The 14,446-nt window shown below is 44.9% G+C and overlaps 1 protein-coding gene across 1 annotated transcript in view; it reads left to right on the forward strand.

Moving 5' to 3' along the window:
• Positions 1-14,446, forward strand: part of PAPPA2 (pappalysin 2) — a 1,097,660-nt gene that overhangs the window by 925,390 nt on the left and 157,824 nt on the right. Inside the window, exon 18 of the mRNA XM_069641146.1 lies at positions 13,739-13,874. Coding sequence (XP_069497247.1) covers positions 13,739-13,874 — 136 coding nt within the window. The remainder of the gene's footprint in view (positions 1-13,738; positions 13,875-14,446) is intronic.

Genomic DNA, 14,446 nt, shown 5'->3' on the forward strand with positions numbered 1-14,446 from the left:
CCTGCCATGCTCAGACTGAGGGATTTATTGGAGTCATGCCTGTGTCACTTAGAAGAAAGGTATTTCTTCCTCATCCGCACTCTCTCAAGCTCCAAATCAATTGAGAGTTCTGTTGGTTGCCGGAGATCTCTGTGTGTTTCTTTGGCTACAGGTTCATGGGAGATTGCAGCAGCAGTGTTCACGACACCCTGGGCCCACCTCTATGCCGAGCCCTTGTTGAGATATGTGGTGAACATTTGTTTTTCAGATTTACAAGACTTCTCAGTTGACCTTCTGGTTTGGTTCACCTTCATCACAGTTCATATTCTACGGCTTGAATAGAGACGAGCTCGATAGAGACTTATCATTTTCTAAAGGGAGCAGGGAAAGTCCTTTCCAACTCTTATTACTTGAATGGACTGGAGGAGTGCAGGTTTTGGCATTTTTCCAAGGACAGTTACAGCTTTCCTATTCGTATGTCTTACATTATCTGTTAGTTTTACTGAAGTATATATGCATGGCATGTCTCTGTGAAGAAAATATTACCTTTTTATAATGGGGTGCAAAGATCTGTTAAGATTATTGTAATTGCATATATGTGCTGTCAATCTAAGGCTGGCCCTCCCCCTTCTACAGAGTAAACATTGGGCAGCCATTTTGTGCTCAAAAGTTGGACCAAGTGTTCTTGTTATACCTTTCTTTTATTTTGGATTAAGAAATGCATACAATGGGCTACCCTTGTCTTACAACCTTCTATGACCATCCACTGATAGGCTCAAGGAACTTACTCTCACTGACCCTCAATTCATAACCACTAGGAACCTCTTCCTACAATCTATTGTTGTCTACTGGTTTCAGTGGTTCAAGCCATTGCAGCCACTTTCTTCAGGATGGTCTTCAGTAAAAAGTGTTGTGAATACTCACATTCTTATGGAAAAACATAGAACCTTCACGACTACTGGTTACTTGAGCACATTTGACGAACATTGAGTGACAAATTAAGAATACTGCTTATATTGTTCAGACCTTAACGCAACCAATATGTATGGATCAATCTCAATTAAACCTGGTTTTGGGAAAGGCCTAATGGCCGAAACACGTGTTAACCACTAAGGACAATAAAGTCAATGGGCCTCATTCCGAGTATGGCAGTAAGGGATAGCGGCCACCGGTAACGAGACCGGTGGCGGTAATCCCTTACCGCCATACTCCGAGTTCCCTCTGCGCCCTCGCCCTTCACGCCTACTTTGAGCAGGTGTTAAAGTGGAGGGCGCAAAGGGGCCTCCAAGCCAATAACGGTGACCGTAATGAACTGTCACCGTTATTTGCATCTTCCCCATTCCCATTGAGCCCTATGGGGGCTCATTTGGGAATGGGGAAGAGCCTTGGTGAATGGAGAATTACCGCCCCGCCAACCTTGGAATGGGGCGGTGATTCCGCCATCTACCAAGGCGCTGCCGTTCCGGGTACGGCGTCAACCAAGGCGTTAATAGCGCCATTGGTTAGCTCCGTACTCGGAATGAGGCCCAATGTTGTGAATTTGACCAGAACAACACAAAATAAAATTTGGACTGATACCGTTGTATTTGTGTTATAAATGTTTGGCGCAACATTAGAATACAACCAAACACTCATTTTTCCAGACGAAGGAAAGGGCACTCCTTCTTTGTATTCCTAAGTGCCACAAATATTACTAATACTTTTGTACTATCAACTCTTGGCGCAAGAAGTCAGTCTATAAACCCCTATCTTTAGTTACCTGACACTGAGTATTTGTACGGTGGTCCCCAAATGAAAACCATGATATATTAGGTTGCAGGAGCTGTCTCTCACATGGCTCCTCTCAAATCGCCATCTCTCCACGTCATTTCTTTATATCTGCAGTGTTTCCAGCATAAAGGGGTTCTGGGGATGACACGCGGCAAGGGGAAATGCAGTCAAGACTCATGTTGTAAAAATGTCATGGGAAACAGAATGAAAAAGTCAAGGAGCTCTATTTTGCATTATGTGTCAACTCAGCGAGGGTCTGGGGGTTTTTAACCCCCTCACCACCCGCACCCACTAACTGAACTGAAAAACTTGTATTAGAGCCAGGGTCACCCTGAGTCTTCAGAAGCTTCATTCTGGGGTCAAGCATTCCACTCCTAGCAGAGTCATGCGTTGCAGTAGCCGACTCTAACAATAGAAGCACTGGCACGTTGCCAGGGTGGTGTTTTGGGAGGTGTGGTGGCGTGCTGAGGGGAAGTGAAGTAGGAACAGGGGGGTCATTCGGGCACCAAGCGGCGTGATGACTCCATTCTCATGCACTGGCGATCAGTGCAGCTCTCTCTCCCTCTTTTTATACGCCTCCGCAGACTCCTATTTCCATGCTTCCGGCACCCAGCGGGCGTCATGAGAATGACATTGTGAGGAATTTGACCATCTAAATGGTTGATGTGCGCTCACTTGGGCTTTTTTCAAATTTTATATGAAATTGAAAGACGGTAGATCAACTACTGGAAAATGTGTGGGGCTAATCCGTTAAAATGTTCCTGTGCTCACTGCTCGACATACACATGTACCTGTGTACTCTGGGTGGACGACACAGCCTGCAAGCACAGTCCTCCCTGTCACATTTAATTGGAATGTGACACCCATGAGTACATCAAGGCTTCTCAAAAGGGGAGGGATAAACCTTTGTCCTGCCATGGCCAGCCTAATTAAATAACAAAGGCTCCATGGATCCGCCCTATCCTTTGTTGGCCCTGCTGGTGGCAGTGATGCATACTGATGAGAGTTAATTTAATAAGGCCCACGAGAGGCCTTGCATCTGTGTCACCCTGAGGCCAGCTCCCGCCTCTTAGTATGAATGACAGTGATCTGGCATGTCTAGTACATGTGTTTACAGAATGTCTCTTCTTGCCACAACTTCAAGGGAGACCTGCCTTTTTCTCAGGAACCACAGAGAGCTCAATTAACCAAAGAGACCTTTTGATCCACAACAGACAGAAAGATGGGTGTGACTTAGTAGTACATGTTTTCACCCCTTTACCTTTCCTGTTGCAAAACACTCTGGTTATGACATCAAACATAACAGAAAATTGTTGGTGGGGACCAAGGATTGGTTCATTAAGGTAGGCTTAGCCTACACCAATCACTATGGCCCATTTGGCTTTAACAGAGGGCTGACCCCCTCTTTTGGCAGATCAACTGAAGGTTTTGCAAGGAGTAACAATGATAACTCATTTGGACCCTGGCTAAAGTTACAGTCTGCCTTACAGCTTCTCCAAGTGAAGGAAGGCCAGGATTTCCAAAGTGGAAACAAGATCCCTCCCCTAAACATCTCCCAGGGAACAGAGGGAGATACTGAATCAGGAGGACCCTCCAGCATCTCCTTAACTGGTACCCAGTCAGCACACAGTGTGCCCTGCTATGTGAAAACTTAAAAATAATATGAGGCCGGGAAGCCCAGAAAGAAACACACCAACACAGGTTACAAAGAACATACAAGTGCTTTATTTAAAAGCTACAACAGTTACCAAAGTCAATTGACAAACGGATAGCTATTCGGCTCTCAGAGTAACGTAACGAACTTCAACGAAGGTTCGATGCATTAGTAGAGAGACCGTACTTTGGAATATTTGGGTCTTTTATACGCTTTATCCAGCCCTTGGCCAACCCTCTCGCGGGTTAACCATTCTAGGAGTCGGCCTATGGGTTCCTTGCCAGGTCAATCCTATAATATATGCATTTTGATTAGTTTCGCTGATATAGTTGTACATTTACACATAGGTCAACAGTAGGACAAGGTCTCAGTTCGCGACCCCGACAAGTGGCCTGCAGGCATATTTATTATTCGTGTATACAGAGGTCACAACGGCCAGAAATTTACTCAGAATGTCATTCGGCCTCCATTTTGATGTTCAGGGTGACTTCCATATAACAAGAGAACCTAAAATGGCGGCTTAATCCAAGATGGCGACTTACATTACTTTCTCTAAGGTCAAGACCTTGCTGTGGAGTTTGTTCACATATGATGTTTTAGACAACTTGGCTTAGGCCAATACACATACAATTGTTGCGATAGGAGGCATAACATTGTTTCAATTCCGACAAACCCTCCTTTTGGCCTATGCCAAGTGCTAATATCATTTCTAATACTTCTGTAAATAACTCCATGCATTGTCGTCCATACATCCTGAATCATTATCTGTAATGTCTATAGCCATTAGGTCGTTCATCAGAACCTCTTGTAACACAAACTCTTTAGATGCTGTGTCTGGGGCATACATTTTGTGCCCCACTGTGCTCACTGCCTGAGCACAGCATCCCGCTAGCATTGCACATACACTAAGTAGACATTGGAAACAGCAACAAAGGAATAGCAGGATTCCCAAAATAACCAGGATAACAGAAAGCACCTTCCAACCCCAGGATCGTAGAGAATCCCAGAACCATGCGATAATATTGCAATCTCCCACAGGAACATGCACTTCAGAACTAAGGATGTGCAAGTTCTGTATTGCTTTGAAAATTGTCGGTGAGGAATCTGGTACGAAAACACAACAAGCGGACCCCACTAATTTGCATACGCCACCACGTTCTGCCAGAATGACATCTAGTGCCATACGATTTTGGAGTGTTACCAATCTTATTGCCTTTTGTTCTAGTGTCATATTGTAGAGAATATCCGTGGTCCGGTTGATGGTTCTCTCCAGTACTCTTGCTAGTCCCCTAATATTTTCAGAATTTGCTATCTGTCCCCAAAATGGCACAACTGATTTTGCTATATCTCCCAATACTTGCCCAGGGGTATCTCCGTCCTCGTCCCGCCGTGGGCGAGCCTTAGAAACTTCCAAAGTACTAGCTATAAATACCCCAGGTAACAGGATTCCTAAATAACAGGTTCCCTGCCAATCCTTGGGCAACCAGGGAAATGCTGAATTACCACAAACGAAATAAACAGACCTCCCTACATACAGAGGCCTGTTCTCTCCGGTCAAATTTACTATGTTCACACAACCTTCAAAATCTCCCATTGGTTGAGTGCCATTTCTTTGTACACAGAAGGGGACTGAATCAGGGCTATGATTAATAGAGTAGGAATGAGGCGTGGCGTCCTTATTGCCTATCGGAGCCATTTTAAAGGAAATTAGAGTTTGCAAAGGAAGAGATAGTTTATCAGATGGCCTAATAGAAGCAACATTAGGTTTACTTCTATTTGCAAAAAGCGAGCATCCCAGGGGAGTCAATTCACGTTTCTCAAAATCATTTAAATTAGTTCCATCAAAGTTCCCTGAGATGCTATCATTCCAACGGCCAAAGAATAGTGCTCTAAGAGAAGCATAGCAAGCAGTCGTTAAAGGTAAAGGGTGAATATACCATCCTAGCCCCTTGTTCCCATGTTGCGGTAAATGGGTACAAATCCAGCAATTACTCTTATTAAAAATGTCATGCGTTGAATTCATTATTATCATTAAAGTGTTATTATAGTACTTTCGTCTATGCTGGGAGTCTCTAGGTGACAAGGTGTGAAGGTGTACAGAGGGAGTCAAAGCAGTAGGTACAATCTCAATTGGTAGTAGAGGTTTTAGAGGGTAAATTTCTTCGAAGTACCAAAGTCCCACAGCAGTAATTATACAAATTCCAATTATTATTAACACAACACAGCAATACGTTTTCGGGGCCCAGGCACATTGTTCGTTGTCCGAGTTGGTCACCCCCTTATTTACAAGTCCAATGCGGGGAGCAGCGGTGGAGGTGGCAGGCATAGTAGTTTCTCAATCGACAACCCCAATGTTCGTTGCTGGCGACACTACGGTCGCGCGACTTCTTAGTCCTTCCCAACCCTAGCCAGCAGAATCCCTTTTTTTTCCTTTTGTTCCAAAGGAACTTTCTTTTACAAGAGAAAACTTTTAATCACTTCTTCTTTTTCAGATGCACGGAAAAAGACCCGTGCCGTAGTTCTATTTTCTTCGTCGAAGGTCGTACCTGGTGGTACCCAGAACTGTTTGATCCGGAAACAAGGTAACGTCACTTCCTGAGGGAAGCGACGTATCGGAGGCGACGGAAGTCGCAGAACTTGAAACAGTGTTTTCCGGAAGTGACTTTTTCAAAGAGTGCGGGGACGAAATGGACTGTTCCCCAAGCTCCACGGGCTCAGAGAAATTCTCCGACGCACTCACAGCGCTGTTTGCTACCCCAGGATCAGAGATTGTAGCATCAGCGAGGGGTTCTGCTTCTTCTGTAACGTGTGGCGTCGGGTGAGGAAGTTTCTTGACATGCGTCGCGTGGATCCAATGCTTCTTTCCAGCCACCCGCACTGCTGTTTGGGTGACCAACAGTACCTGATAGGGTCCCCTCCAGCGAGGAGCGAGACAGGAAGACCTTTCATAGGCCTTCACTAGGACCCAACTTCCAGGCTGAATATCGTGTCCTGGGCCCGTAAACCGTACAGGTAAAGCTGATTGGACCTGATGATAAATGAGATACAGAATTTTAGTCAACTGGTTACAGTAGTCTACAAGCAATACATCCTCGACCTCCCTTAAGGTTTTGGCCTTCGGAAGGCCCCAAATGTTAGCAGGTCTCCCCATCACTACCTCAAATGGAGAGAGCCCAGTCTTAGTTTGAGGTGTGGTACGCATGGCTAACAATACAATAGGTAAGGCATCTGGCCATTTCAGTTTGGTGTCGGCACATGTTTTTGCAAGCTTATTCTTCAGGATGCCGTTATGTCTCTCTATCAACCAAGCACTTTGAGGATGTCTAGCTGAGTGAAATCGTTTTTCAATGTGTAACGCTGTGCATATCTGCAAAGTTACTGCTGCAACAAAATGGGGACCATTGTCCGACCAAATTACCCTTGGAAGCCCAAATCGTGGAAAGAATTCTTTTACCATAGTCTTTGCAGTGGTCATGGCAGTAGCATCTTTAATGGGGAAAGCCTCGACCCATTTACTAAAAGCACAAATAATCACAAGAGCATATTTTAGATTGTTACACCGTTCCATCTCAATAAAATCAAAGTGAATGACCTCGAAGGGGACAGAAGGGGGCCCAAAACTACCCCTTGGAGTTACCGTCCCCTTCCCCACATTGTACTGTAAGCAAATCATACAATTCTGAACGTGTCGCTGTGCAATCTTCGAAATTTTATCATTCACCCAGACTTGTTCTAACATTTTCGTGATCTGCTGAGCACACTCATGCGTAGGACCGTGTGCCATCGTAACCATTGCCAGCACATATGAATCAGGGAGCAACCATTTTCCTTCAGATGTATCCACCCAACATCCATCGTCATCCAGTTTCCCCATTCCTTCGGCCCACTTTTTAGACTCTTCTATTGTGGCATCAGTCTGGATATCTCGCACAGACCCGACACCCTCATCCATTACATAGGCATCTTTTGTTTCCTTTAGAGCATACATGCCTGCGCTAAGGTCTGTAGCTGTTTGCCTGGCTATCTGGTCAGCAAAAGCGTTCCCTTTTCCCACATCATCTATGACCTTATGATGTGTGGCACATTTCATGATCGCTAACTGCCTAGGGAGTAAGAGTGCTGAGAGCAATTGCACTATCAGGGGACCATGCTGGATCTTGGTCCCATGTGAGGTTAGGAACCCTCTTTCCGACCAGAACCTCCCAAAGTTGTGAGCCACCCAGAGGCGTACTGGCTATCAGTATATATGTTTACTGTATGCCCTTCGGAGAGTTCACAAGCTCGGGTCAACGCTATAATCTCTGCGGCCTGCACGGAGTTATGCGGAATTCTCTTAGTTTCAATAACCGTACTCAACGTAGTAACTGCATAGGCAGCTGTAGATGTACCATCTGGGAGTTTGAAGCAGAAGCCATCACAAAACAGCTCCCCTTCTGCATTGCCCAAAGGAGTATCTATAAGATCTATCCTGCCCTTCGTTTCCTGTTCAGTGGTATACAGGCAGTCATGTAATTCTTCGTCACCGCAAACAGTATTTTGCGGGAAAGGTAGAAGTTCAGCCGGATTAAGAACACAACACCTCTTCATTTGAATGTGAGGGGCAAACAGAATTAATTCATACCTTGTCAGCCGTGCAGAGGTGAGGTGTTGCGTTTGAGTCTTATTCAATAGGACATCTACAGAGTGAGGTACCATCAAAATTAAATCATGGCCTAGGACCATTCCCTCACTCTGTTCAACAGACGCGGCAGCAGCAGCGACAGCTCGCAAACATCTTGGCAAAGCGCATGCGACAGGATCAAGGGCGGAGGAGTAGTAGCCGCACGGCCTACTCTTCCCTCCGTGTTCCTGTGTTAACACAGCCAAAGCACATCTATCACATTCATGCACAAAGAACACAAAGGCCTTGTCATAATTTGGAGTACCCAGAACCGGTGCAGAGCATAACGCGGTTTTGAGAAGCTCAAATGATCGTTGATGTTCCGATTTCCATGGCAGCAGCAAAGAAATGCCCTTCTTCGTCAAAGCCAACATCGGTTTTATCACTAGTGAAAAGTTCGGGATCCACAACCTACAGTAAGAAGCCATACCTATTAAGGCTCTGGCTTCTTTCTGTGTATTTGGAACAGACATGCCAGAAATGTGTTTTATTCTTTCAGGTGTCAATCTTCTCCCTCCTTTGACAGGAGGAAGCCTAAATAGGCGACCTCCTGACAACAATATTAACATTTTTTGAGTGAAGCTTTATGACCATTTTTAGCAAGATGAACAAGCAACAGTACAGTGCCTTCTTTACAAGCCCTTTCAGAATCTGCGGCCAAAAGCAAGTCATCGACATACTGGAGCAGTGTACAAGTTGGTGGCAATTCAAGGGTATCAAGCTGTTCTTTCAAAGCTCTACTATAAATGCTTGGACTTTCAGTATACCCTTGAGGTGCACGAGTAAATGTGAATGAGCGTCCCCCCAAGGTGAACGCGAACAAATATCTACTCTCTTTGTGTATAGGAATACTAAAGAAAGCATTCTTTAGATCCATAACACTAAAGTGCGTAGCTGTAGCAGGGATCATTGTTAGTATCATTGTTACATCAGGCACAATTGGAAATTGTGGGGCGACAACTTTGTTAATAGCACGAAGATCAATTATGAAACGGTATGGGATTGTATTGTCGCCTTTCTTGTATACAGGCAAAATCGGGCTGTTACATAAACTACCTGCAATCTCTTCAATCACCCCTCGATGCACAAAATCGGAGACAATGCACTTCAAAGCACGCTCGCCCTCAACTGATATTTTATATTGCGGAATGCGTGGTAGTTTAACTCCATGCTTCAAAACTATTTTAACGGGCTCAATCTGCAGCACCCCAGCATCATTGTCGTCAACCGCCCATGAACATTCTGGAACAACACTAAACTCAGGAGGCAATGGTCGAGTCAAAAACTGAGAATTGGGAAGTTGCTGTGGTGAAACCGTCAGTCGTACTCCATCAGAGGAACAATGAATTACTGCATTCAATTTCTTCAACAGATTTAACCCCAGCAAATTCTCTCCACAGTTCGAAGTCAGAAGGAAGGGACAATGGTCCGTAAAGGGACCCAAAGAAACAGACACCGGCGAAGAAACCGGGCAAGCAATTGGTATACCAGAAAACCCTACAGAAACATTTGTTTGCCCTGACAGTGGAATGTTTGGAACCCGGGAATGATCAATGGAGCACTTCTGTGCTCCAGTGTCTATCAAAAACTGATGTTTCCTATTCCCCACTAACAATTCAACGTAGGGACCTTTCTGATTAACGGGAATAGGTGAAGGTTCCAGACCCTGCTTCGGGCAGTCCTAACGAAATAAAATGTCATCGGAAGGAAGCTCTTCAGAAAGGTAGGCAGCAGAAGGGTGATCAAATATGTTTCTTGTGTCCACACTCGAAGTCTGATTTTCCTGTGAAAAAGGTTGCTGAGGATCTTGTGAAAACTGACCTTTATCAGGGCCCCCTGCTCCAGGGCGACCTCTAGGTCGTCTACCCATACTCCCAAACGCATTGTTTGACCTTTGTCGAAGGACGGGGCACTGTGCTCGCCAATGACCTTCCTGGCGGCAATAGGCACATTGATTAACATTCACAGGACCCAAAGGAGCGTTTCCTTTTGGGACATACTGACCTCTGATCTGTGACGTACCTCCTCTGGGATTTCTAACAATTTGTTGTAACAATACTTTAGTCTTCAAATCTCCTTTCCTCTTCTCTATTTTCTCTTTTTCATTATTAACACGGTTCTCGTAATACTGAGCCATGTGCAAAACTTCAGATTAGGATTTCGCCTGCCAAGCGCTCTCAGAGGACATAATCTGTGACTGGATGTCGGGCAACAACCCACTTACAAATTTGTCCACAAACAACCTCTTCCCAGACTCTGTGCCCAAGTCCTGTCCACTGAAGTCGGAGAATACCTGTTCGAATCTATTAAAGAATTTGGTGGCACCTTCAGTTTTTCCTTGAACACAGGCCGTAAGCTTGTCCCAAATAATTCTTTTCTCAGGAATTATGGTTTTCAATTTTGCAACAATTCTATCAGGCAAAGTAAGTATTACCTGAGGTGGTTTCTCACCAGCTGGTCTTTCCCCATCAAACCTAGTTATGTTAGCCCACGTATCTCCCAACCCTGGCACATCGTCTATTGTCCGAACCTGCTTCCATAAATCTACGGGCAGGAGTACAGGGAATAGCAAGTCAATATCACTTAAGGTGAACACAGAGGACTGCAAAACGGACTCTATCTCTTTGTAAAATCCTGTCGGGTTTTTCCTGATATCGGGAATTGATTGTCTAATAGTGTTCACTTCCTGTCGTGAAAACGTGACGTGACAAATTGTGATACATAATTTGCAGGGATATCCACAGCGGGTGCACCAGTCCCAGCGTTAGCGGGAATCTCAACCTTTGGGACAAATGTCGGAGGAACCTCTCTCATAGGCAACTGAGATATAGGTAACTCCGACCGCTTACCAAGCAACAGAGCCAAGTCGAGCGCTAAGGCAGTCGAAGAAGTGTCAGGCGAAAAAGCCCTTTTACAAATTCCCAATAACTCTATAGGACAACTAACCTTCTTCCTTACACATTCTTCCTGCAGGTACTGTACCATTACCTGAATAACCTTCCTTTGCATTTCTACTGTATACTGACTATACGTGTCATATACTTCATCTGGCGGTATCGATGAATCCGAGATCCATCGAATCGCATCTTTGGTACAAATTCGTACTTCCTCAGGTGCCGATCTATGTCACGGAAGGAACCGTTTCTGCACATACATACTATCGTCTTCATCATCCTCATCCCGCAATTTCTCAAAGTCCCTCCTATACTCAAACAATCTCTCAACATGACCATGTACTTTCTCCTCTGTATCCCTCGAAAGTGCTAAAGTATTTAGATCCCTCACCCCTTGTGGGAGATCCAAATTATGTAATCTACCCCACATTACACATAAATGAGTCCCCAAAACTTCGATAAAAACATTTTTCTCGGGAAAATTGTCCATATTTGATAATGTGGAAAAAAACATTGATTTGATCACCTTTCTCCATACAGTGCTTAGCCCATGCAAATAATTCCTGTTTCTTGTCTGCAGAAACAGTATTTAGTGTGACAATCTTTGACCCCGCACCCCGATCAACGTTAGTCAATACTGAACCACTCGGGAGCGGCGATATGGGGAAATTCAATGAGGGTGCAACTATCAGCGCAAGAGGAAGGGGTGGCGGGATAGGTGGAGGAACAACAACTAGAGGAATAGGAACAACAGGTTGTACAGGGGGAACAGGAATAACAGCAGGAACAACAGCAGGAATGGGCAGAGCACCCGGGAGAGGATCATACGGAGGTGGCGCAGAGGCACCAGGCCTGCGTTCGTTTAACAATTTTTCAATAAATTCTTCAGAAACATGGAAATCTTTAGAGGGATACATTTTCTGGATACCGAGTGAGAAAGCCCTTTCCATATTTTTAACTGACTCTGAATTTTTTTCCTTATCATATAACGACGCCTTTTCGGCATTTGTTTTATGAAGGCGTGCATGTTTATCCCTACTTTTAAGCTGCTGCAATGCTCTTTTTTCCAATTCTGCAAAACATCAAATGCTGCAGGTCTGGCCTTCTTTTTTAGCAAGACCGATTCTAGGTATTCAATACGGGGGATCTCGAAACTACCATTGATTGGCCACTGAAATTCGGAGGCATGTCTGGTTTGTCTGTGCCAAATATCATTAAATACTATACTTCCAATGCCATACTTACAGTACATAGTACATGCCGGCGACCCCTCCTTTGGTGCCGGGCGGCTAAATTCCAAAGATTGTCGATCGCTGAGGAACAGAGCCCTAAAGCAGCTAGACAATTTCCCAGGCATTTCACATAAAATTGGTGTTACCTGGTCAATAATTGTGTCTGCAGATACAATACGCCAAATTCAAATTGTCAGGGTTAAATTAAGAGCCGGGTCACGACTGCACCTGACCAAACCTAAGGAGGACCGTACGGTTTACCAAAGAATTTACCTAACGAATTTTACCTTGTGTTTGGTGGTTTCGACAAATCTGCCCGCCTCAAAGATGGACCCTCATCAAGATGGCGTGTCAGACCACACGACTATCGTCCAAGGATCGGATCGTGCAGCGCGGCTGAAGTATCGCGTCTCGTTTGGTCAGGCCCGCAGTATCACACCGTCCGATCCCGGTTCGATAGTCTGCGTTAACCTTCAATGATCCGGCATCAATCTTGAGGGTCCCTGTTCGGGCGCCAACTGTGAAAACATAAAAATAATATGAGGCCGGGAAGCCCAGAAAGAAACACACCAACACAGGTTACAAAGAACATACAAGTGCTTTATTTAAAAGCTACAACAGTTACCAAAGTCAATTGACAAACGGATAGCTATTCGGCTCTCAGAGTAACGTAACGAACTTCAACAAAGGTTCGATGCATTAGTTAGAGAGACCGTACATTGGAATATTTAGGTCTTTTATACGCTTTATCCAGCCCTTGGCCAACCCTCTCGCGGGTTAACCATTCTAGGAGTCGGCCTATGGGTTCCTTGCCAGGTCAATCCTATAATATATGCATTTTGATTAGTTTCGCTGATATAGTTGTACATTTACACATAGGTCAACAGTAGGACAAGGTCTCAGTTCGCGACCCCGACAAGTGGCCTGCAGGCATATTAATTATTCGTGTGTACAGAGGTCACAACGGCCAGAATTTTACTCAGAATGTCATTCGGCCTCCATTTTGATGTTCAGGGTGACTTCCATATAACAAGAGAACCTAAAATGGCCGCTTAATCCAAGATGGCGACTTACATTACTTTCTCTAAGGTCAAGAACTTGCCGCGGAGTTTGTTCACATATGATGTTTTAGACAACTTGGCGTAGGCCAATAGACATACAATTGTTGCGATAGGAGGCATAACATTGTTTCAATTCCGACACCATGGATAAAGAAGACTGCAGGAGAGTGGGTAGAGTAGTTGGTGGAATGACTGAGGGGAAGGAAAGGACATCCCAGGGATGGGGCTTGACTTTCTTGAGGACTTCACAAGACATTATTTTGGAGAGAGAGTGTGTCGAATGTCAGCCATGGAGGAGACATTGGTGGATTCTCCCTGTCTGTTTTATCTGTGTTGTGATGCCTATATTGAAATAGATGTAAACTGTGGATGCATTGGATGGCTCTTTGATGTACTGTGACCTGATTTCTCTGTCTGAATTACTATAAATATATAGTTATAGTTAATTTGCACCCTCACTCGCTCTAATAATCTGTTATCTTTTGCAGGCTCCCATTATTTGCACCAAAGAGGGCACTTGGACAGAAGAGTTTAAGCTTTGTGAGGGCCTTCAGGGAGAATGCCCGCCTCCTCCATCAGATCTCAACTTAGTGGAATACTCCTGCGATGAAGGCTATGGAATAGGTAAACTACGGCAAATGTGGAGTGCGACACAAGAATGGCATATAGACTTCCCTCCACATATATTTGCTTAGAATATAATGCCACCTGGCACACTCTTCCCTGGCACTGATAGCTGCCTACAACCACAAAAGTTATGGCTAGAAGGTTTTGAATAAATCTGAACCACTGGCAATGCTCTGGGCAACCTTCCACACCACCGTTCTTTGGGTCATCTGTGCCATTGCAAAAGAGGTCCAGTCATTTGCAAATCAGTCATTTGCAAATCAGTCAGGCACTGCCACAAATGGCAGCAGCCCAGCCTGAACTTCTAGGCTAGGTCCCATCTGCATGGAAACACAAGCAACCCAGACATGTTTCGGCCTTGTTGGGCCTCCTCAGTGAGATGAAGCTCGGTTCCCTATGGTGCACCACGCAAGGGACCCACGTCCGGGCATACCCTCTCTCACAAATTACGACCACAAAAGTTATGGGTGGAAGGTTTTGAATATATATGAACCACTGGCAATGCTCTGGACAACCTTCCACACCACCACCTAGAGACCCAAGCTACTTCTCACTGATGAAGTCAAACA

This window comes from Ambystoma mexicanum, chromosome 1q (assembly GCF_040938575.1).
Source record: "Ambystoma mexicanum isolate Mex_15411 chromosome 1q, UKY_AmexF1_1, whole genome shotgun sequence".
NCBI lineage: Eukaryota > Metazoa > Chordata > Amphibia > Caudata > Ambystomatidae > Ambystoma > Ambystoma mexicanum.